Source organism: Schistocerca serialis, chromosome 1 (assembly GCF_023864345.2).
Source record: "Schistocerca serialis cubense isolate TAMUIC-IGC-003099 chromosome 1, iqSchSeri2.2, whole genome shotgun sequence".
In the NCBI taxonomy this organism is placed as follows: Eukaryota; Metazoa; Arthropoda; class Insecta; order Orthoptera; family Acrididae; genus Schistocerca; species Schistocerca serialis.
Genome location: NC_064638.1, coordinates 908,546,254 through 908,572,695, shown reverse-complemented (window position 1 = coordinate 908,572,695; position 26,442 = coordinate 908,546,254). Strand labels below are relative to the sequence as shown.

Sequence of the window (26,442 nt, the reverse complement as noted above, 5' to 3'; positions counted from 1 at the left end):
AATATCTTTTTTAATGCATGAAAAGAAATAAGTACCTGAAATAGTGGATAAGGATTATGACTAGGATCTGGTTCAAATTAATGTGATTCAACATTAAAACTCATGGGAGAAGATAAATAAATGTTGCATTTAAGGAAGAAATGAGTGTTTCATTTTAAACTATAAGAAGATGGAACAATTACTTGGCAGACAGTAGCAGCAATTAAACAAACACTGTTCTTCCAAACCACATTTATCATCATCAGATAAGAGATTTTTTTCTAATGGAGTTTTTCAGGGATTAACAGCATTGCCATTGCAGGCCCTGGTCTAGAACACTTATGAATGGCCGACCTTGGGCTCTCTCTTGCTAGGTGATGGAACCTATCCTTCTAATGTGTAGTATTTGTGTCAATTTTTGTTTGCATATTAGGTGTGGTACCACCTACTAAATAAAAAATTTACCTATCTTTATTTTAGTGCTGTATTTACTAAAATTAAGATATTATCCATACTTTTAAGTGCATATTCACATTTTGTTTTGATACAGTTATCTAAAATCGGTCTCCTTTTAATTACAGGCAAATATACACAAAGCATTATCACTCTTCCCAGCATATGTGCGGACGCCTAATGTTTGTGAAGCAATACTTGAATTCTTCATGAAAGCATTTGCAGGCTTACAGCAACAATTAGGAGCATCACTTACAGAAACAACTGTCCAAACATTCCTGGATGTTTTCACAAGGTGAGATGTGTTTGAACTTAACTGTAATTTATGTGGTAATAGAAAACTTATTTAAAATTTTATAGTAATTATTTTTCCATCAATTATTTACTGCATATTGCATAGACAACATTCTCGATAAATATTGTGATGTAGAATATGTTTTTACAATAGTCCGGTTAACTCACTTTTAGTTAAATTATATATAGCTACATACAGGCAACTCAGTAGATATTTATTTGAATGTTATTCTATTCAAGAACTGCTCTATGCTGTAGAAAGAGCTGGCAATAAAAGCAAACTTTTGTAAACATTTCAACATACGGGAGGAGGACAAAAACAGAAACACAACTCATTATCATGCCTAATACAGTTAGGAAAACCATTGGTGTTCAAAATGGCTTCCAGTTATCTTGAAATGGATAAACACAGGTCCTGTATGATTTTCAAGGGAACTGTATTCTATTCTTCCTGCCTGCAAAATAACGGCAAGTTCAGGTAACTGTGATAAAGATGGATAGTGATCACACACCCTCCTCTCCAAAGTAGACCACAAAGGCTGAGCTATGGTGACTATGGTGGCCAGGGAAGATGTAGTAATTCATCCTCGTGCTCACAAAACAAGTCCTGGACCAAAGCAAGGTGTGTGAACAGGCGCCCTGTCATCTTGGAACAAAACGTCATCCTTGACAGTAATGAAGCCTTACAGAGTAACTGTGGGCCCCTGGAATACCACAGTATGGCTGCCCAAATCACCACTGACCCACAACATGTCTCATTATTGGAATGTAAATGGACACAAGTTGGAAAGTGTGTGCAACAAGATTCACTCAGTCAAATGACTTAATTTCATTGCCCCATAGTCCACCACACTTTCCTGTAAAGAATGTTTGTATCGGTGAGATAGAGTTTTGGAATTTTAGCTCACCATGCAATTCCCAGTTTATGTAGCCCCCTTCACTTTATTTTGGAGCTGACTTTGCTTGCAAGTGTTACATTCAGTTCTGCAGTGACTGTTGCAGCTGTCTTCCTCTTTATTTTTTCATCAGAATACTCTTCAGTAACCATCTGTCACAATCACTCAACACACATACTTTTCATCCTTGTTGTGACTGAGCAGGTGCTTTTTTTTCTGCTCTATGTCCCCCTGTTAAGCTTCCACCATACCTATTTCGATTGTTCAGTATGTACATCAGCATGTCATGTTTGCACTTTTTGTTTCATACACATGGTTACCACAAATCAGCAGTGTTTGTCGAGCCATAAGACTCCCAGAATATTTAATAAAATGCTGCATGACATGTACAAAGTTTTCCCCTTCACAGAATTCTTAACTCCTTAAAAAAGATGAGTGTCTTCCTAGGTAATAACACTTCTGCCATTAAAAAATATATATATATATTGTTCCTTGACCGACCTTGTGTACTGGACACTAGATTTTCTAGCAAAATCTAATGAATGTAAGATGATGATATATCTACGTTTTATAAAATTTTTGGTACAGTTCCTCACTTAGCTCTGGCATAATGCATTCACAACTACACAGAACACTGTTCTGCCCATGACTGACACATTTGTTGAGGACATTACACAGGTGTGTTCATAATCAAATACAGCGATGGAACCTTCAGGATTGGCTCAGATCTGCCGTTACATTCAAGAATGCGTCTCTTGTGGGTGTGTCCATATTTTTATCTAACTCCTGTATTTTTGTTTGCTGACAATTTTTTTTTACCAATGCTATGTAATTCTGTCTTTTCTCAGCCACAACTGACTTCAGTAGAGGATTATGAATAACATTTACCCCTTCTTATATTTAGAAGTGAATGACACTGTTATCCTGAAGATGGAATTGATTGTTGATAGCAAATTTCACAAGTGTTAATGTACTTTAAGCTTGTTATAAGTACATAACATCTTCACAGCAGGTGTAGTTTACAAGTACAGTATAACCCCACTTTTATGTCCTCAGAATTAATGTTTTCCTGCCGATTACAACATTTTTTATCGGTCCCGTCAAATTTCCTATGGCCACGCTGTTAATTTGTACCTGATTTTGTGCCAGCATGTTTATAATTTTTCTGTAATTTACGCATTACAAAAAGATATTTGTGGAGAAAAAATGACGATGGCACGATGTTGGCCATCCATTAGTGCTTACAAATATTATGTGGTTAAGTTTCTTGACACCAGGGCACTCTACTCAGTGGATTTGAACCAGTTAAACATGTAAAAGTTGGAGCAATTCGTGCCTTATCTCCCACAGCTGCCAAGCTCTACTTGGCATTGTGGCTGATGGAAGTAACTAGGTTTGTTCGAATGAAGATATCATGATGAATCACTACCATTTCCAAACTGTGTCTGCTGCGCAAACGCTGTTCCGTGATTGTTGTGATCATCGTGACATATTTGTCAAATCATATTGGGCGTGTTTCGGCATATGGCCACTTGGAGCTTTAGTTGACATTGTCATTCACTTTACGTTGCTCAAATGTTATTAATTTAATCACAACACTGGTTACAAATTTTATTCTTGCTGAGCAAAACATATTTTGAAAATTTATTCTCTTTGTCGAGTTCATTATTTATGTATGTATTTTTTGTGATGTTACACAAACTAACAGTGTGAGTGTGTGTGTGTGTGTGTGTGTGTGTGTGTGTGTGTGGTTCTCTACGTAACTGGTGAGGCAAACTTCCTGGTAACCTCAAAAAGATGACTACAGTGCAAGACACGCAGAATAACACATTCAAACATCATACGAAATACTTATTTACATATTTGCGCTTGACAACAAGAAAAAATTCTTGAAATGCGTCATGCTAAAGATGCAAAAATACGTAACTAGTGCAGTATATTGTTATTTAAATAATGAATGTCAGCTGTAGGCTTTCAAAAACATTGATTACGGCATAATAAATTGAACCAAATGTTCCTGCTTCCCAGACAGTTATCAGTTTTTTACATCAACAGTTTTTATTACATAATATACCTTCATTAGATAATAAAGAAGTCTCTGACAAGTCTTATGATGCCTGTTATGTACATATATCACACATAAAGTGCAAGGGGGTATCCTATTGGGCAAATGGCATATAAAATTGACTAGTGTGATGTCTAACTTTACAAAAAAAGGTTTAAATGCTTTAAAGTAATTAGGGTAATTAAGAAAATAATAATAATTTGAGAGAAAAGTTTTGTCTCGATTTCAATGTCCAAATGAAAAGTACGAAATGGCCAAATGGGGTATGAAATTAATCAGTGTGAGATCTAGTTTTACTTTTAAAAAAAGGCTTGAAAGTAATCAGGATAATTAAGAAAAATATATGATTTGATGGAAAAATGAAATGTTTAGCACCTATGATAATGAAGTGTCAAAAAGTTCATCTCTTTAAGGGCCAACCTTTTTGCACATAAAAAGTTACATTGATGTGATAATTAATTGTCAGAAATAGTCCTTCAAAGCAAATACTAAAATCAGGAAATTTCAAGAATTGAAGACACTAGAAAAGAAATTTTGTAAATGTCTGATGGTAATGCCTCCTCAGCATTGCCACAGATCTATAAATACCTGTTTCCCCTGAAGCCATTAGTGCTTTGTAGTTTATAGTAGGCAACGACACTGCTAGCTGTCGGTGATCTTCCTACACAGACTGTTTCTATAACATCTCGAGCAATACCTGAGGTGTGCAAGTATGGCCAACCACCAAAGACACCTTGTAAACATTGAAGGTCTTCCATCAACATTGGAGACAGAAAAAAATGTGGGAGGATGGAGAATGGAAAAGATCATTCAAGAGCATGGAATTACCTAAAGAGCTGTGAAAAAATTCTTTGCACATTTTGACACTTGCCCAGCCAAGTCCCGCACAGTTTTTGATCGTCAAATATTTCCACGTCTTTTTGTATGGCCTATGTATAACAAAAGGATTCTTAAGCTGCTAGTAGATAGCAATATATCTATTGACAATGATGGAAGATTGTTTGCAAGATACTGTCAATCATCAGTTAAGGTGCGTGAGCAAGGCTGATCACAAAAGACTCCTGGTTAATGTAGAAAGTCTTCCAGCAATGTTGAAGGCAGAGAAGGTTGTGTGAAGGTTCCAGGTTCACGTCCTGGTACAGCACACAGTTTTAATCTGCCAGGGAGTTTCAAACCAACACACACCTCCCAGCAGAGTGAAAATTGATTGTGGAAACAGTACCTCAGGCTGTGGATAAGATGTGTCTCCATAATATCTTTTCTTCCAGGAGTGATAGGCCCACAAGGCAAGGAGCAGAACTTCTGCGAAGTTTGGAAGGTACAAGAGGGGGCACTGGTGGAAGTAAAGCTGGGAGGTTGGGTTGTGAGTCTCGCTTGGATTGTTCAGCTGTTAGAGCTCTTGTCCACAAAAGGCAAAGGTTCCAGTTTTGCATCCCAGTCTAGGACACAGTTCAGACAAATATCCTCTAGCACTCTATAAAATTCTAAGCATTGAACTTTAATCTCATTAACTTATAGTAACAATATAGTGATAAGGAAGGATGGGGATGGGGATGGAAATTGACTAAAGGCATTTGAGGAAGTGTTTGATGTCTTTCATATAGGACGGGAAGCTCTATGCGATGCTGGTGTACCAGGGTTGATACACTTGCAATTGGGGCTACGGTTATTTTTCTGTATTTTGGCAAGTACGTGGAAGGCAGGAATATGTGGGTCAGAAAGAGTACAGAATTCTGTACAGGCACTTGTCAGTCTTTGAGTGCCTTACCTGCAGCTCAGGCAGAGTGGAAAGAATGGGACATCGGGAATGGTTTGTAGATCAAAGCATTAGAAAGCTAATGTGGCCCCTTTTCCTCATACTCTCCACAGTGAATTACCAAGGTAGTGGATACTTTGTTCACACGGAGGAGTGGTCTGCCTTCAGGGCACGTATAGCTCTGGACTCAGCTTGAGTAAAGTTTTTAATTTCAGTGATATTTTTCAGGAAGGGGTACGTTAGGTTACAGTTTTTTATGTTACTATGCTTCCAGTTATTCATGTGCTAAAAGAAGCTAACAAAATATATTTTGCACATCAAATCATCAAGGTGCTAAAAAAAATACTCAGAACTTTCATTCAGAGTCTAGAATCAAGAAATAAAATTTGTAAGTATTGGAAAAGAACAGACGACATACGCATCTAAAATCTCCTATTCCAGTAGAATTAATGCAGTCCAGCAAATATCACATTGTAAAATATATGAACATGGTAAGAAATAATTTCTGCGACTCTGTTTTTATTCACATCAACTGGGCTCGCTCGCTCTCTCTCTCTCTCTCTCTCTCTCTCTCTCTCTCTCACACACACACACACACACACACACACACACACACTCTCTCTCTCTCTCTCTCTCTCTCTCTCTCTCTCTCTCTATCCCCATGATATCATACTGCCAACAGTAACAAAGGTGGAAATTATTCCATTTAAGTCAAATACATTGGCACAATATATTGGTAATAAGACTGTAATTGTCATTTTGTCTTATTATAACATACATTCTTAATCAAAGTTTCAAATTTAATTTTTTGTTCATTTAGTTGTCATTTTAATAATATAACAGTAAAATGTAATATTGCAATGTATCTTCTGTTTTCCAGAGAACAGTTATCCACATCTATGGGACAGGAAGGTGGTGCTGGAGCTAGAGTTGTTGAAAAATTTCTTCAGCTGCTGCAGCTTGTTATAGCTGAGCCAGCTGCTTCATTTAAGCGCTTTGTGCCCAGCACTATCACACTTTGCCTGGAACATGTGTATCCTCTTGTAAGTTGATAGTGATGTCACAATGAGTATACATAAAATAGTTGTTATTATGGTTTCTCATGTTTTTTTAAGTAAGTGAATTATTATTGTAGCATAAAATTATGTACGCCATTGATATTTAAACCTTGATCCTGCCTTTAGCAGACAATGCTCTATTTTGAAATACCTTATTACTCTTAACTGCTAACCGCCAGTGAGTCCATGAAGGGCAAAGGATGGGGTTTGACCCATGCTGTAGCATGGAACTTTAATTTGCAGGAAGCTTAATTATTATTTGTTTTTTGTATAAACAAATAAATGTTCAAAACTTTAAGTTGTGAAATCTGAAGATACTGATCTCAGCTATACATCAAAGTCAGTGGAAGCAGCAAAAGTACAGAGAAGAGCTCCATAGTGCACATGCCACAGTTGTTAATCTCACGGTAATATACATAGTCTGCACCTCAAACTAAGCTCATGCACATGCACCAAAGACTGACATGCTGCCTGTACACTGAACTTAATTTTCCATATTGACCTATATTTCTATCAACTAACTTTTGCCAACACACTTCCACCCCACATCTGCATTTTTCATTAAAGCATAGGTAGATTGGGACTTGTATTCAACTTTTCAACACTGTTCAGGTAACAGATTTGCGAAACCAGAGAGATTTTCTTGTGTTCTGTTTAGATTCTGATCTTTCCTGCTTTTTGTGTGAATTAGCTCCCTTAATGGACCCTTAATTTCTTCTTTTCAAAACATATGTTCTCGGTTCCATAATAAGATCCAGGAAATTGTGTCTCAGCTAAAATTTCAGTATCGAAAGCAACCTAATCAGTCTGACCATTCTACAGTGGCCAATCTTCATGGCTTCTGGCAGCATTGCAAACAGTTAAGTTCACACGATTCCAGCAGTTGATATCTACAGCAGTGCCAACACATTCAGGAGGTGCACCTGCAGTGTACATATCACTCCTAATACAGCCTGTAATGTCTCTGATGCCATGGCCATACCTGCTGGCATCTGAGACCTTCATTGCACCTGTAACATTGCAAATGACCACTTTGGCCCCACATTTCAAAGGCACTTGAGACTCAACTGCACTGCCCAAAGATTTAACACATAACGACACCATGGTGGACCCAGCAGTCAATGCATAGGTGTTAATCATCCTCTACTAACCACTTCAGAGAACACACAAACTGAAACATTCTTATCTAAGAGGCCTATTTCAGTCTAAGGATATGATATCTGAAGATACTCATGTCAGTGTTACATCCAAAAGTTGACAGCAGAACATGTTGGCAGAGGACACTATAGCAGTGCATTTCCCACCAGTCAGATTCAGGGTAATGCATACAGACTATGCCTCAACCTATCACAATGGCACTCAGGCCTCTGTGCCAGCATTTCAGTTTGCTTGTGGTACTGACCTGTATTACTATGAAACCATTGCAAACTTGGATCCTCTGATGACAATCTTCTCTATACTTGATCTTTAGCTATATACTTTGTTTGACAGGCATATGTATGTGCTTAACTTTTTATGTGTCTTCAGACTTTCTTCAGGTCATTATATCACGCAGTTTCAGTATTTTGTAATACTGCTTCTACATGTAACTTCACCTCCAAAAGTTCTAATTGTGTAGTGCTGTATACCTGGGTCTTATGTTCAGTGAACATCTTCCTGTAGCAAACAGAAGTGGCAATATTCAGTCAATTACAATCAAGATAAACAAGCCAATTAGGAAAATTTTGCAAAATATATTCTATGTCATTTGCTTTAGTAGTTATGAAATCCATCTCAAAATCTTATCTACATGTACATCTCTATTCTGAAAACCACTGTGGAGTGCTTGACAGAGGATACATTGCACTCTATCAGTTGTTAGGGTTTTCTCCCATTCCATTCACACATGGATTGTGGGAAGAATGGTTGCTTAAATGCCTCTGTATGTGCTGTAAATAGTCTAATCTTGTTTTTGCAGTTTCTATGGGAGTGATATGTAGGGGGTGCTGTATATTCCTAGATTCATCACTTAATGTCGGTCCTAGAAACTTTCTAAATGGGTTTTCTCATGATAGTTTGCTTATACCTTCAAGTGCCTACCAGTTCAATTCTTTCACCATCTTTGTGATACTCTCCCATGAGTCAAACAAACCTGTGACCATTCAGTGCTGCTCTTCTTTGTATCCTCTCATCTCCTGTTAGTCCTATCTGGTAAGAGTTGTCTGAGCAGTATTGTAGGATGGGTTGTGTGAGTGTTTTTTAATACAGTGTCCTTTTTAGAGTGATAGCATTTCCCTAGTATTCTCCCGATCAACCACTGTCTGCCACCTGCTTTACCCATGACTCAAATTATGTGATGGTTCTATTTCATATACCTACAAAATGTTTGCACCCAGGTATCTGTATGAATTGAGCAATTACAAATGTGACCCCCCCCTCCCCCCAGATTGGAATATCAAGTCTATGAAAAGCTAAATTGCTACCTACCGTAAAGTGACACATTAAGTTGCCGACAGGCACAATTAAAAGATACTTGCACATAAGCTTTCAGCTACAGCCTTTGTCAGAAAAACACACACCTTCATTTACACAAGCAAGCACACCTCACACACACGTGACCGCCAACTCCAGAAGCTCAGGCCAGAATATTCTTGAAACATTTTTTAGTTGTGCCTGCCACCAACTTAGTCTGTCATGTTTACGTTAAGTAGCAATCTATCTTCTCCTACATTGTTCATTGATATTATAGTCATAGGGTACTACTATGTGTTTTCATTTTGTCAAGTTCACAATTTGACATTTTTGAACATGTAAAGCAACTTGTCACTCTTAGCACCACTTTGAAATCTTATCAAGATATGACTGAAAATTTATGCAACTCCTTTCAGGCAGTACTGCATTATAGGTAACTGCATCATTTGCAAAAAGTCTGTGGTTACTATTAATATTATCCACAAAGTCATTAATATATTGCATGAACAGCAAGGGTCCCAACACACTTTCTTGGGGCACATCCTAAGTTATTTCTACACCTGTGTTTGAATCCCCATCCTCCTTACCAAAAATTCCTCAATCAAGTCACAAATTTCCCTTAATGCATCTACACGACTGCCTTCATCCATGGCCTTCAGTATGTCATGTGAGAAAAGTGCAAGTTGGGTTTCATTTGACTGATATTTTTCTACTTAATCTTGGTTAACTAGGAGGACATTCTGTTAGAGATACCCAATTACATTTGCACTCATAATATGCTCTGATATTCTGTAACAAATTGATGTCAAGGATATTGAATTGTAGTTTTGTGGAACACTTCGGCTACCCTGCTATGCTGAAATGCATATGATGACAAATGAATTGAAAGTACCTAAAAGATTGATGTCCATATAAATTTGCAAGTTACTCATATATAATTCTTCAAAAAGAATTTGTCACACTGAAAATAAAAATATCCCATTGGCTTATACAGCCGGCTTGCAGGCTGCTGCAGGTTTCAAGTCTGTTATTACACTAATGGCTGTGAGACAGGCAAAGTGGGTACAGCTTGTTCTCAGTGTTTCTTCTTTTCTGTCAGTAGATGGCATGACAGAACGGATGAGTAATTGATCTACTAAATGGTGTATAACACTTTAGATTTCTTAAGATATTTTGTGAGTTACAAGCAATCGTTTTCAGGGTTTTTCACCATCTGTGTCATAGCAAGCACTGCAGTACCATAAAAAGTTTCTCTCTGACAAGAAAACTGAAAGTCTGTTGAATAAAAGTGACAGTGATGTTTTCTGAAAGTGATATTTCTTATAGTTTTGATAATTAAGACAGTGAGGTAAATGACACTAGTGATGACAGTGAGGCAAGTGAAACAGAACCGTGGACCTTGCCATTGGTGGGGAGACTTGCGTGCCTCAGCGACACAGGTGGCCGTACCGTAGGTGCAACCACAATAGAGGGGTATCTGTTGAGAGGCCAGACAAACATGTGGTTGCTGAAGAGGGGCAGCAGTCATTCCAGTAGTTGCAGGGGAAAGTCTGGATGATTGACTGATCTGGCCTTCTAACACTAACCGAAACAGCCTTGCTGTGCTGCTACTGCGAACGGCTGAAAGCAAGGGGAAACTCCAGACGTAATTTTTCCCGAGGGCATGCACCTTTACTTTATGGTTAAATGATGATGGCGTCCTCTTGGGTAAAATATTCTGGAGGTAAAATAGTCTCCCATTCTGATCTCCGGGTGGGAACTACTCAGAAGGACGTCGTTATCAGGAGAAAGAAAACTGGTATTTTATGGATTGGAGTGTGGAATGTCAGATCCCTTAATCGGGTAGGTAGGTTAGAAAATTTAAAAAAGGAAATGGATAGGTTAAAGTTAGATATAGTGGGAATTAGTGAAGTTCGGTGGCAGGAGGAACAAGACTTTTGGTCAGGTGAATACAGGGTTATAAATACAAAATCAAATAGGGGTACTGCAGGAGTAGGTTTAATAATGAATAAAAAAAATAGGAGCGCAGGTAAACTACTACAAACAGCATAGTGAATGCATTGTTGTGGCAAAGATAGACATGAAGCCCATGCCTACCACAGTAGTACAAGTTTATATGTCAACTAGCTCCACAGATGATGAAGAGATTGATGAAATGTATGATGAGATAAAATAAATTATTCAGTTAGTGAAGGGAGACAAAAATTTAATAGTCAATGGGTGACTGGAATTCAATACTAGGAAAAGGAAGAGAAGGAAAAGTAGTAGGTGAATACTGAATGGGGGTAAGCAATGAAAGAGTAAGCTGCCTGGTAGAATTCTGCACAGAGCATCACTTAATCATAGCTAACGTTTGATTCTAGGATCATTAAAGAAGGTTGTATACATTGAAGAGGCCTGGAGACTCTGGAAGGTTTCAGATAGATTATATAATGGTAAGACAGAGATTTAGGAACCAGGTTTTAAATTGTAAGACATTTCCAGGGTCAGATGTGAACTCTGACCACAATCTATTGGTTATGAACTGTAGATTAAAACTGAAGAAACAGCAAAAAGGTGGGAATTTAAGGAGATGGGACCTGGATAAACTGAAAGAACCAGAGGTTGTAGAGAATTTCAAAGAGAGCATTAGGGAACAATTGACAAGATGGGGGAAAGAAATACAGTAGAAGAAGAATAGGTAGCTTTGAGAGATGAAATAGTGAAGGCAGCAGAGGATCAAGTAGGTAAAAAGACGAGGGCTAGTAGAAGTCCTTGGGTAACAGAAGAAATATTGAATTTAATTGATGAAAGGAGAAAATATAAAAATGCAGTGAATTAAACAGGCAAAAAGGAATACAAACGTTTCAAAAATGAGATTGACAGGAAGTGCAAAATGGCTGAGCAGGGATGTCTAGAGGACACATATGTGAGGATGTAGAGGCATATATCACTAGGGGTAAAATAGATGCTGCCTACAGGAAAATTAAAGAGACCTTTGGAGGAAAGAGAACCACTTGTAAGAATATCAAGAGCTCCGATGGAAACCCAGTTCTAAGCAAAGAAGGGAAAGCAGAAAGGTGGAAGGAATATATAGAGGGACTATACAAGGGAGATGCACTTGAGACGATATTATGGAAATGAAAGAGGACGTAGCTGAAGATGAAATGGGATATGTGATATTGCGTGAAGAGTTTGACAGAGCACTAAAAGACGTAAGTCAAATCAAGGGCCCGGGAGTAGACAACATTCCATTAGAACTATTGATAGCCTTGGGAGCCAGCCCTGACAAAACTCTACCATCTGGTGAGCAAGATGTATGAGACAGGCGAAATACCCTCAGACTTCAAGAAGAATATAATAATTCCAATCCCAAAGAAAGCACATGTTGACAGATGTGAAAATTACCGAACAATCGATTTAATAAGTCACAGCTTCAAATAATAACACGAATTCTTTACAGACGAATAGCAAAACTGGTATAAACCGACCTCGGGTGAGATCAGTTTGGATTCTGTAGAAATATTGAGACACATGAGGCAATACTGACCCTACGACTTATCTTAGAAGATAAATTAAGGAAAGGCAAACCTACGTTTCTAGCCTTTGTAGATTTAGAGAAAGCTTTCGACAATGTTGACTGGAATACTCTGTTTCAAATTCTGAAGGTGGCAGAGGTAAAATACAGGGAGCGAAAGGCTATTTACAATTTGTACAGAAACCAGATGGCAGTTATAAGAATCGAAGGGGAATGAAAGGGAAGCAGTGGTTGGGAAGGGAGTGAGACAGTGTTGTAGCCTATCCCCGATGTTATTCAATCTTTATATTGAGCAAGCAGTAAAGGAAACAAAAGAAAAATTCGGAGTAGGAGTTAAAATCCATGGAGAAGAAATAAAAACTTTGAGGTTTGCCGATGACATCATAATTCTGTCAGAGACAGCAAAGGACCTGGAAGAGCAGCTGAATGGAATGGACAGTGTCTTGAAAGGAGGATATAAGATGAACATCAACAAAAGCAAAACGAGGATATTGGAATGTAGTCAAGTTAAATCGGATGATGCTGAGGGAAATAGATTAGGAATTGAGACACTTAAAGTAGTAGATGAGTGACAATTTCACGAGGGGGGGGGGCCAAATTCCTATTCTTGAGGGGGGGAAAAACCTTGTTTCACAAATCGCCTAGCATCCAGCACACATTGGTCTAGCGATTATTCATATGATTTTGAAATGCATACCTGTCAATTTTTTTTAACATTTTTGAACACATTCTTTGTTGATTTCTGAATGAATCATAAGTTGATTTTTGAGTGGGTGCATAGTATACGTGATGCCTGCCAGAGGATTCCCGGTCATATCTAGAAATAAACTTTGCTGCAGACAAAAAGGGATGGGGCTGTACCTGCTGAGCGGAATAAAGCCAAACGGGTGAATGCCAATCATTGTTTGTTATGTGATTGACTGGGTTTGCAAATGATCAGCTTTTGTTACAATTACTAGCAAAATCCGTGGATTTGGACTACCAGAGTGGAAATAAACGACAAACAGGAATAATAGATAAGAAAGATCTTGTATTATCTTCTCGATGTCTCCAAGAAAATGAAATTTTGACAGAAAAATTTTGGCCATATCACTACACTAGTAAGAGCCAGATGTACAGTCCCCGGCTAGCAGCCGCTTAAGTTCAATTCTGGGAGTAGCGTGGAAAACGCGTTGTACAAACACGTAATAATGCCTAACTGGAGAATAAATGCAGGATAACTAAACCAGTTATTGTGGTAGGGTTGCTGAAGATAACCATAGAATGCATCTTGACGCTGGCAGGAATAGTTACAGAATTAGTGATGGCAAGATTGTTTGTTAGAACAAGGAATGAAAAGAAATGGGGACATCACACAAATTATGGAAGAATGTGACAATTCCAAATTTGTACAAAAACTTCATACTGCTATTTTTCAGTCTCATGCTTGAGAAGCTGGAGTGCGTGAATGAAATGTGAAACTATTTCCTAACATAAAGCTTCGTGCTTTTAGTAGGCCAAATAGGCATTTGATATTGGTACTTCATGAATTATATTTTGCTGTGCTATAAAATGACCATTTTTTTGGTGTGTGTTGCAAATGCTGCAATATTAGACTGCCTATTTCATTTCATTTAGCAGACATTGACAAAACAGACGTAATCGGATTGAGAAATCACACCAGTCTTGGGCACTATTTGTGTTAACATCTTTTTCAGTATTAGACAACGACATTTCAATTTTTCATGTAGCAAAATGTTTGACGAACTTTGATGAGGTTATAGATTCTTTCACAGAAAGGAAAGCATGCCATATAAAGCTGTAGCAAGATTAGAGAGAAAAAAATGCCCGGACCTCAGGATTGAAGAAATGTGCACTGCCTTGCTTGTCTCATGTCAATAAAGAGTGCAAATTTTCTGAAGAGTTCTAGTTCTCTTGCTTACAAATGATCCCATCCAGTATTAATGGTGAGTGGTTTCCCCACCCCCTGCCCCCCGAGAGGCAGGATGTCAAACCAGCCGACTGGGAGCAGAAGAGCCACCACAGGACATTTCAATTTCCACTGTCGTGAATATAATTTGATGGCATCCATTAGAAAATATACACATTTGAATTCCAAAAGCGAAATACAGTGATGCGCAATAGAAGAATGCTGTGTGAAGAGGTGTGGCACTGTACTTCACTTTGGCACACTTGACGAAATAACATGTCCTACATTTTCTCGAACATATATGCTTTATGCATCAGACTGTTTAGAAATATGTGCACTACAAAATGAATATTTTTTGTAAACTATCTTTTTTTTTGGCGTCTTAACTCAAATGCTTGGGGGGGGGGGGGGGGGGGGCAGATGCGCAGAGCAGTCTGAAATGTAGTGGGGAGATGGGTAATCTTTATGTGACCCGTGTTTACATTTAATGATTTTGCTGTTTCCTCTTCGTTTATTGCTCTCATGTCAAATGAAAACAAAACAGATTTCAGTGGCCGGGAACTATCAATTGAATTAAATTACATTCACATAATTATGCAGGGCTAAAACGTTATCAGTTTCGGATCTTATTCTATTTCCACCTTTCTGACAGTCAAGCATTAATTGCCTTGCAGAACAGTGAAGTTATTTTTGTCGGTTTGCTAAAGAAATTTGGCTTTTGTTAATCTTTTCCACTGAGACAGTCAATTTATTTGAAATTAAGTGCATTTCAAGTGCATGATTTCGTCGTCTAGCATGTATGGCATTATGCCATAATAAAGAACCGAACATGAGATAATACAGTACTGGTACTCCAAGAAAATTTACATCCCAAAAACCACAATGAAAAGCTTAACATCAGGTTGAGGCCTACTTCATTGTGAATCTGGACATGCGAATAATGTGCACTATGAGTCGAATTATGCATTTTAGTATGGTTCATGAAATTCCGAAGCTCTTGGAGTATCCTCTGATGTCTTGTTTCTTTTAGGGCATAATGTAAGATCTTTTAGTGTGTGAACAGACGGGCTTCCTACATCATCGTAGCTGTGCAAGCATGGTAACGCCTGTTATCTGGCGCTCTCTGTCAACTGCTGAAATTAACCTATTTCTGACAGGTTGTGGGAAAATATTGCAAATGGTGGTTTGAAAAGCGTTAATCCTAATGCACATAATGACATTGGGTTGCGCCAATATTGCGTGGAATGAGTTGCACGCAATTGGTTTCATATGTGACACCGCAACACAAGTATATATTTCAGTTTCATCGATTCCTGAGTTGTGTCTGAAATGAAAGTTTGGCCGGTGCACATCGCACAAGTTGTGATGAAGTTAAAGCTTGTTGCATGGAATCACTGCATAAGAAAAAAGTAAGAAACGTGTTTCAATTCATGACTGGATGAAGCAAAGACATCAGCTCGGTTGCTCAGCAACAAATTGCATATTACATGACATACATTACAATCAAGAATATTCTGCATGCTAAAAGACTCAGTTTTAGTTGGTGATGACATTTTTTCATTAACACTAATAGTTATTAACATTAACAGCAATAATTTTTCGAAGCAGGCTGCATTAAGAAGAGAATAGTTTGCAAACTACTGTCTTGAAGGTAGATCTGTACAGTGGCATTATTTCAAAATTCAAACATATATGAATGGGGAGCACTGCTGCGACATTTTAAGTAGATGACTATAGAATAAGAATATAATAGAGGGAAACATTCCACGTGGGAAAAATATATCAAAAAACAAAAATGATGTGACTTACCAAACGAAAGCGCTGGCATGTTGATAGACACGCAAACACACACAAACATACACACAAAATTCAAGCTTTCGCAACCAACGGTTGCTTCTTCAGGAAAGAGGGAAGGAGAGGGAAAGACAAAAGGATGTGGGTTTTAAGGGAGAGAGTAAGGAGTCATTCCAATCCCGGGAGCAGAAAGACTTACCTTAGGGGGAAAAAAGGACAGGTATACACTCGCTCGCGCGCGCGCGCGCGCGCGCGCGCACACACACACACACACACACACACACACATATCCATCCGCACATACACAGACACAAGCAGACATTTGTAAAGGCAAAGAGTTTGGGCAAACTCTTTGCCTTTACAAATGTCTCTTTGCCTTTACAAATGTCTACTTGTGTGTGTGTGTGTGTGTGTGTGTGTGTGTGTGTGTGTGTGTGTGTGTGTGTGTGTGTGGGCGCACGCGCGAGTGTATACCTGTCCTTTTTTCCCCCTAAGGTAAGTCTTTCCGCTCCCGGGATTGGAATAACTCCTTACCCTCTCCCTTAAAACCCACATCCTTTCGTCTTTCCCTCTACTTCCCTCTTTCCTGAAGAAGCAACCTTTGGTTGCGAAAGCTTGAATTTTGTGTGTATGTTTGTGATTGTTTGTGTGTCTATCAACATGCCAGCACTTTCGTTTGGTAAGTCACATCATCTTTGTTTTGGATTATTGAATAAAGAATACAGCTTTTTGATTTGTGTACCTTTCCCTCCTATTAACAATATTCCTTAAAAAAGTGTCAGCGAACTCTAACGATGGGATTTTAGTCTCGTAGACGAGAGCATTTCCACAGCCAGATTGTACTTGCTTGTATTTTTCTTAATTCAATTACATATGTGCTCCTAATTCAATAAATTTTGCCCTCCTGCTCAGATATTGTCAAACCATCTACGAGGATTGGGTGAAAAGTAATGCCTCCATCTTCATTAATTGGGTTTGGATGGGAATATTTTAATAAATCAGACGCAGAAATAATCCTTACAATGTTATTTTTAATTACCAATATTCACTTTTCCACATAATCACCAGCCAATTGGATACATTTCTGCCAATGATTAGCAAGTTTTCTGAAGCCGTCGTGGAAGAAGTCGACACTCTGTTTCCGCAACCACAGTCTCACAGTTATCTCAACGTTGTCATCAGAAGCATAATGATGTCCCGGTAGATCATCTTTCATTATCAGGAACAGATGGAAGTCAGACGGTGCTAAATCTGGACTGTATGGAGGATGCCCTACGGTGGTGAGATTCAGTCTCTGAAGTTCTGCTGTGGTGGCACATGAAGTGTGTTGTTTGGCATTGTCATACTGTAGGAAAACATTTTCATTTTCCTTTCGGACCCTTGTTAGCTGTCGTTTCAGAGTTCGCAGTGTTTTGATGTAACACTCTGGATTTGTTGTTCCACGATCAAGGAAATTGACATGGATGACACCATCTGCATCCTAGTACACTGTGGCCATGATTTTTCCAGCTGAGGACTGCGTCTTGAATTTGTTTTTCTGAGGTGAGTCTTTGTGTCAGTACTCCATAGACTGACATTTCATCTCCAGGTCGTAATGGTGTACACATGTTTCGTCTCCTGTCACAATTTAACGGAGAAAGGCATCACCTTCATTCTCGTAACACGAGAGGAGTTCTTGGAAAATTTCAAGTCTATGCGCTTTCATTTCAGGAGTTAGCGTCCGGGGTACCCATCATGCACAGATCTTCTGATAGCTGAGCGAAACAATAATGTGACCCACACGTTCTTGTGAAATGCCAATTGTGCTTGCAATTTCTTTCTGAGTGATACGACGATCGTCCTCAATCAATCTGTCAACATTTTGCTTGTGAAACTCGGTGGTTGCTGTCCAGGGATGTCCAACTCTTTGTTTGTCACACAGGTGTTCCCACCTCAACATCTTTAAACTTACTCACCCAATGATGCACAGTACTCACATCAACACAATCACCATAAACTGCTTACATTCTCTGATGGATCTCCTTTGGGGTTACACCTTCTGCTGTCAAGAATTCAACAACTGCACGTTGCTTAAATCACATTGACCAACCTTCTGCACAGGGTTCCATACTTTACACTGTAACAATACAACCGTTCAGTGCTAAGGCTTCCTGCGAACTGGAGCTGTAGAGAAGAGGCTACAGAATAAGCCAGTACTTGCCACATACCAATGCTACCAACTGTTGAAGAGTTACCAAGGTGGAAGCATTACTTTTCAGTCAACCCTCGATCACACATGAAGGTGCAATATGTTGCTTATTTTTGTATTCAGCGTCACTGAAATCCCACAAACACCCATGCAAAGCATAGATATCCAAAAAGTGAATATTATTATCGGTTTCCCACTTCATATTTCAGTTGTTCCACACACTATGAACACATGTAATCTCAAAACTCACGCAACTAGTGTTGCCAAAGTTATAACATGCCAAAAGTGTTTAGTTTCACCAACGAGTTCGGCAAACGCGCGCGCAAGTGCAGTGGCCGGTAGTGCAGTTGCCTGCAACCTAATGTCGTCATGTAAACTAGGCTTTACTTTCAAAGTAAATTTCCTTGAACTACATGCGAGAATCTATGATGAATTTCTTAAATCAAAATTTTTGATACATGACTGAGCAGCAACTGTTGAAAATCTTCTCAGTAAATGATAACAGCCAAACAGTCGCAGGATAAAGATATTTTGAAATCCTTGACCTCGGTTTTGGTATATCTAAATATACCTTCATCAGAAGCAAAAATGCACCTGAACAGAAGACACTTGCATTAGCAAAATACTTAGCACTATAACTGAGAAAGAAGTAAAAACGAACACTTATAGCTTTAAGTAACCGTGAAACTCACCAAAGTATTAAAAGCACAAAAACTGGCATCTAGTCACTTACTAAAATCACATCCTGCAGTGGAGATACATAAAACAATCATGCCAAAGGAGGCGTCAGTAGTTAAAATTAAAATATCACTTCCATCGGTACAGCATAATTATGAAGAGTAGGTCAATGCGAACATGGCACATAATCAGTAATTAGCCTGTGAACTAGTGTGAAGAGGGTGTGGAAGCCCTAGGGCAGACGGTTTCACTCAGAGAGGGCACTTGTGGTATGCGCGAGACACTCGCGCACATTAAAACCCAGGGATACATACACTCCTGGAAATGGAAAAAAGAACACATTGACACCGGTGTGTCAGACCCACCATACTTGCTCCGGACACTGCGAGAGGGCTGTACAAGCAATGATCACACGCACGGCACAGCGGACACACCAGGAACCGCGGTGTTGGCCGTCGAATGGCGCTAGCTGCGCAGCATTTGTGCACCGCCGCCGTCAGTGTCAGCCAGTTTGCCGTGGCATACGGAGCTCCATCGCAGTCTTTAACACTGGTAGCATGCCGCAACAGCGTGGACGTGAACCGTATGGGCAGTTGACGGACTTTGAGCGAGGGCGTATAGTGGGCATGCGGGAGGCCGGGTGGACGTACCGCCGAATTGCTCAACACGTGGGGCGTGAGGTCTCCACAGTACATCGATGTTGTCGCCAGTGGTCGGCGGAAGGTGCACGTGCCCGTCGACCTGGGACCGGACCGCAGCGACGCACGGATGCACGCCAAGACCGTAGGATCCTACGCAGTGCCGTAGGGGACCGCACCGCCACTTCCCAGCAAATTAGGGATACTGTTGCTCCTGGGGTATCGGCGAGGACCATTCGCAACCGTCTCCATGAAGCTGGGCTACGGTCCCGCACACCGTTAGGCCGTCTTCCGCTCACGCCCCAACATCGTGCAGCCCGCCTCCAGTGGTGTCGCGACAGGCGTGAATGGAGGGACGAATGGAGACGTGTCGTCTTCAGCGATGAGAGTCGCTTCTGCCTTGGTGCCAAGGATGGTCGTATGCGTGTTTGGCGCCGTGCAGGTGAGCGCCACAATCAGGACTGCATACGACCGAGGCACACAGGGCCAACACCCGGCATCATGGTGTGGGGAGCGATCTCCTACACTGGCCGTACACCACTGATGATCGTCGAGGGGACACTGAATAGTGCACGGTACATCCAAACCGTCATCGAATCCATCGTTCTACCATTCCTAGACCGGCAAGGGAACTTGCTGTTCCAACAGGACAATGCACGTCCGCATGTATCCCGTGCCACCCAACGTGCTCTAGAAGGTGTACGTCAACTACCCTGGCCAGCAAGATCTCCGGATCTGTCCCCCATTGAGCATGTTTGGGACTGGATGAAGCGTCGTCTCACGCGGTCTGCACGTCCAGCACGAACGCTGGTCCAACTGAGGCGCCAGGTGGAAATGGCACGGCAAGCCGTTCCACAGGACTACATCCAGCATCTCTACGATCGTCTCCATGGGAGAATAGCAGCCTGCATTGCTGCGAAAGGTGGATATACACTGTACTAGTGCCGACATTGTGCATGCTCTGTTGCCTGTCTCTATGTGCCTGTGGTTCTGTCAGTGTGATCATGTGATGTATCTGACCCCAGGAATGTGTCAATAAAGTTTCCCCTTCCTGGGACAATGAATTCACGGTGTTCTTATTTCAATTTCCAGGAGTGTATAATCTGCATCAAAATTTTAAAGGTTGTGCCAATTCAAACCCTCTGTCTTAATAAATAAAACATATCAGAACCAGTTAAAACACTGACATACAATAGAAAATATGAAACCAATTTGACTGTATGCTTGTGTCAAGCAGGTGAAGCTTGCACTAAGGAACACATCTAACATGAGAGGGCACTAGTGTTATTAAAGACTAGGATACATACTAGTGAAAACAAAAAAAAATGCTGTAGTAAATCGAAACCACCTGTCATTGTGAATAAAAAACATAACAGAATCATTTAAACCACACATACACATCGAAAACCGCAAACAACAAACATCAAAAATACGTAAAATCCCAACAAGACAGGAAAGGAGCATCTCACCAGCATCAACAGACAAGAAAACTAGCTTCTAGTCAGCCAGACTACATTACGTTAGAGCAAGGAGGGGTTTGAAACTATCAAAAAAATTTATTGAAATAAATCTACCCTAATCACTTTGTTGCTGGTTGAGATCTTGCTGCTGCTGCAGCTGTCTATTTGGATCAATAGTAATCTGTTGCTATATCAAGAGAGTCCACCTTCATAGCTGAGTGATCAGCATGGCAGAATGCCATTCAAGGGACCCAGGTTCAATTCCTGGCTTGAGTTAGAGATTTTATATGTTCAGAGACTGGGTGTTGTGGTGTCTTCGTACTCATTGACACACAAGTCACCAGAGTGGTGCCAACCATGCAACTGGTCTACCCAACGTGAGGGTCTACCTACACGCACATTTCATTTCATGCCAAGATAGTGAGCTCTTTGTGCTTAAATGTTTTCTAGTTTGTGCACGTGATTCACTGAATTTCTCCAGACGCTATGGAGAGCACTTTCCAGAATGAGTCACACAACTGTAAAGTATCATTTATCTTAAAATTCTTGTTCCCCTTTGCTACTTTGTTCTGGAAGAAGGACCAGATATGTTTCATGGCATTGAATTCACAGTATGCCACAGGCAACCACAGAAGTTTAATATCATTGTCCACTAAGCACAATACACTTTCCAACATATATTCTAGTAATGTGAAGTGCAGTTGCATTTGCTCCAGTAGGCCTGCTTTAGTAAATTCCTCATGTAACATGGCTTTAGATGGAAACTCAGTGTTATTGCTTTCCAACCATTCAGCAATAGAATCCTTCCCCCATATCATAGATGACCGAGTGAGGTGGCGCAGTGGTTAGACACTGGACTCGCATTCGGGAGGACGACGGTTCAATCCCGCGTCCGGCCATCCTGATTTAGGTTTTCCGTGATTTCCCTAAATCACTCCAGGCAAATGCCGGGATGGTTCCTCTGAAAGGGCACGGCCGACTTCCTTCCCCATCCTTCCCTAATCCGATGAGACCGATGACCACGCTGTGTGGTCTCCTTCCCCAAACAACCAACCAACCATATCATAGATGAATTTTGTGAATCTGGATTTATCATTGTGTGATATGGTACTTGATCTATAACAAGTGTCTAGTGTCTGGCATTCAGCTCAGAATGGTAATCTGCACCTCTTTTTTTGCCCAACAAAACATAAGTCAACATCTTCCATCAACCTATCTTCATTCCCAATGTGACAAATTATAATCCTTTTTCCAGACCCAAACACTTTAAATTCCTCTTTTCAGCCATTCCACTCTTGAACAATGCCTCAGTGATAATTGTCTACATTTTTGATGCACCACCTAGAATGATTTGCATCACACAAACAGTCATCATTGTTATAAATAGTCCATCCAGTGTTTCACAAATGTCTTATTTTCCCTAAGAACTCATCCCTTCTTCCTGGTACTTGCTTATTTTCTATCAGCCCAGGTGTCCTTTTTTTTTTTTTTAAAAAAAATCTGAAGGCAAATTTCCAAATAGCACACCAAAAGGATGCTTCACTCATATGAGGAACGTTTTCCACTTCAGCTTTTCCAATACAGCTGCTACTGTTGAAAATTGCTTTTCACATAGAAGTCATGTACTGTCCTCCTTAAAACTCCCTTTGTAAACTCATCCAGTGCAGATATCTGTTGCCTGCCAGAACACACATTTTTGGTGATACAAGATATGATATTTCTGTATATTCTCTTGACATTTGCTTCAAATTACTTTCACTAGCCAGCTATAATGACCTCAATGTCGACAGGACATAAAACCCTAATCTTCCTTCCTTCCTTCCTTCCACTAATATCGAGACGTTAAGAATTTCTCCTTACTGGCTGTGATAAGGAACTGCTTGGGTGCTGTTCTTTTTTAGCCTCAGAGTAAGCGCACACACCAGTCGCAGTGGGATTTCCGCAACTCTGTAAATGATGCAGGATTCCACATAAGTACAAAGTGACTATTTATATCATGAAGGCTGTCACACATAAGTACACAACAATGAATGGCAGATGCAAATAAATTAAACATGTGATTTTAGTGCTTTTACAGATTTATGTACATAAAAGTGTAACAGTTGTGAAATGCAGCAACAGAGCCAGTGTTTACACTTTTCATGTGTTTCATTTGTGTCACCATTAGGTAAATTGCAGCATTCTACATCCACCATTATTATGGTAAAGTGACTAATTGGGAAGCAACAGAAGTCTGCCTATCAGTAGAAAATGGTTGTATCTTTGGCCGTGCAATGAAAATTGTCAACATAATTGCAGTCTAGCTTCTGTGACTGTCCAAGTAGACACTCACCAAAAAAAGGGTCAAAAAGTGTGCCTTCCCTAAAATATTCCTGCATATACACCCCATTTTGAAATAAAATATAATATTTATACACCAAAAAAAGTAAACATTTCCGCAATTCCAGCCAGATGCAACACATTGATGTTTGTTATGAGATGTAATCATAGAAGGGATCAAACATTATGAAATGGATAATACTTCTCAGGAAACATGGAACCCCACACAGTATTTCATTCTGCCACACTATTACACATTCTTCATTTCTCTCCTTTCTTCCCATTCCCTCATTTCTCCCTTATTTTTTCCCTTTTTATCTTTGTTTTTACTCTCTCTCTCTCTCTCTCTCTCTCTCTCTCTCTCTCTCTCTCTGTCTCACACACACACACACACACACACACACACACACACACACAGAGAGAGAGAGAGGGTAAGGGAGGGGGGGGGGGGGGCTGCAGTCCATCCTCAACTGTCCTCCTCTTTAATTTTGATATCAACCCAATTTTTGTTAAATAAACATGCTGCTTATTTTTTCAAATACTAGCATTTGTCGGCTGTTGACTTGGGGTGAATACTAACCTCCTTTCATTGGTGACATACCAACCCAGTGGTTGTTAAATAAACCTGATGCTTGTTCCTCCAAATACAGCATTTGTCAGCTGTTGACTTAAAATGAATACTAACCTTCTTTCATTGGTGACACAGGCATCAATGTCTATTTTCTTCACCCACATCAAAAGAACTCACGTTTGCGCAGAATGTCATAAGTATTCTACACTTACTGCATACTCTGCAAACCACTGTGAAGTACTTGGAGAAAGGGCACTTCCTACTTATTAGTGCTTCTTTAGTTTCTGTTCTCATATGGTGTGGGGGAAGAATGGTTTCTTAAGTGGCTCTGTGTCCGCAGTAATTGGTGAAATCTTGTCTGTGGTGCCCTTATAACATTGATACATAGATGGCTTTAGGGTATTAACAGATTCCTCACTTAATGCTGATTATCAAAACTTTTTCAGAAGGCTTTTGCAGGGTTGTTGGTGTGTGTGTATTCAAGCATATGTCATTTCAAATTCTTCAGCCTCTCTGTGATGCTCTCTTATGAGTCAACAAATCTGAGACAATACCATTTCCCTTCTTTGTATGCATTCAATATCTCCTGATGGTGCTCGTTGTTTGGGTCCTACACCTCACATAACTAATGAGGAAGTATTGAATAGGATTGGGGAGAAGAGAAGTTTGTGGCACAACTTGACCAGAAGAAGGGATCGGTTGGTAGGACATGTTCTGAGGCATCAAGGGATCACCAATTTAGTATTGGAGGGCAGCGTGGAGGGTAAAAATCGTAGAGGGAGACCAAGAGATGAATACACTAAGCAGATTCAGAAGGATGTAGGTTGCAGTAGGTACTGGGAGATGAAAAAGCTTGCACAGGGTAGAGTAGCATGGAGAGCTGCATCAAACCAGTCTCAGGACTGAAGACCACAACAACAACAACCCTTCAGAAATATTCTAGGATAGGTTGCACGTGTGTTTTGCAAGCAGTCCCCTCTCTAGATTTATTGAATTTTCCCAGTATGCAACAAGTTTATTGCGGTCTACCACCTGCTTCACCCCTGACTGAGACTATGTGGCCATCATTTTGTATCCTTACAAATTTACTTCCTGGTAGTTGTAGGAGTTGAATGATTCTAATTGTAACTCATTAATACCACAGTCATAGGATACTAAATTTATTTATTTAATTAAGTCCATATTTTCAAATATGTGAACTTTTGAAAGTGAGTTGCAAACTTTGCATCACTTTGAAATCTTATCAGGACATAACTGAACATTTGTGCAGCTTCTTCAGAAAGTAGTTCATTACAGATAACTGCATCAACTGGGAAATGTCTGATGGTACTGTTAAAATTGTGTGCCAGGTCATTAATACGGAACATGGAAAGTGTGGATCACATCATACTTCCCGAAGGGCACGTCTGAAGTTACTTCTACATTTCCCAGTGAATATCTTTCCAAGTTGACATGCTGCTTCATCCCTACCAATAAGTTCATGCAGGAAAAGTACTTCATTCAGTCAGGCACATGTGATTATACACAGTGCCATTAAATTTATATTTGAATGGGCAAAAAAAGGAAGCAGATGCATCATAAAAAGAATAAAGCAGGAGTGAAAAAATGGTAACAAGTACTTCACAAGTATTCAGTTTATCAGGAAAGATGTGGATGAAGAAGGAGGAAAATTTTGTATTTAGGTAACACCAGCAATGTGCCCCAGCTTCGCACAAGTAAAGCTAAGTATGTACAGCCGGATGACTTGTCCCACGTAGTGTTAATAAATGATATACATGCAAATGTTCCTTACGAATCAGTCTTATCTGTTATTAAAAATGATATCAAAATCCTTACAGTAGATCCCAAGATTAGCCTTTACGTGCAGACAGAAAATTGCAGTGGAGGGCTTTAACTTATAATACGTAAAGATATGTGTAGGTTCAGTCAAGTTTCGCTGTTCACATCATATGTTTACTTGAATGCTTTTCATGGCAGATACCGCCACTTCTGGCAAGTGTTAGCTCCCACTATTGCCATGAGGCGTCATTCCCAACATTAAATATGGAACAGATAACAATACATATATTACACACTCATCAGTACTATAATTATAAATTATATATACAAACCTTACTCGTGAATCAGTGTATCTATTATTGAAAACCATATCAAAATTCCCAAAGTAGTTCCCGAGACTAGCTTTCATGTATAGATACAAAAATGAGGCAGGGTACTTAAATTTAATAGTGTGTAGAGATTGACAAACAATTTATCAGAGAACTAACATCAAATTATCATGTGGCATTTATTCTTTATTTCACATTGTCAGTTTTTCAGCAAGTGACATCCACTACACTACATTCTTTTATCCATTTTTTGTTTAATGAGATTTCCTTCTGGCAACATGTGGTCAGACTTTTTTTGCTTGGGTTGA

At 39.7% G+C, this 26,442-nt stretch overlaps 1 protein-coding gene across 3 annotated transcripts in view; it reads left to right on the top strand.

Moving 5' to 3' along the window:
- The window catches only part of LOC126412065 (exportin-6-B), a 357,950-nt gene that overhangs the window by 316,653 nt on the left and 14,855 nt on the right, over window positions 1–26,442 (top strand). For all 3 annotated transcript variants that reach the window (XM_050081474.1, XM_050081465.1, XM_050081456.1), the window contains 2 exons: window positions 561–727; window positions 6,324–6,486. In XM_050081474.1, coding sequence (XP_049937431.1) covers window positions 561–727; window positions 6,324–6,486 — 330 coding nt within the window. The remainder of the gene's footprint in view (window positions 1–560; window positions 728–6,323; window positions 6,487–26,442) is intronic.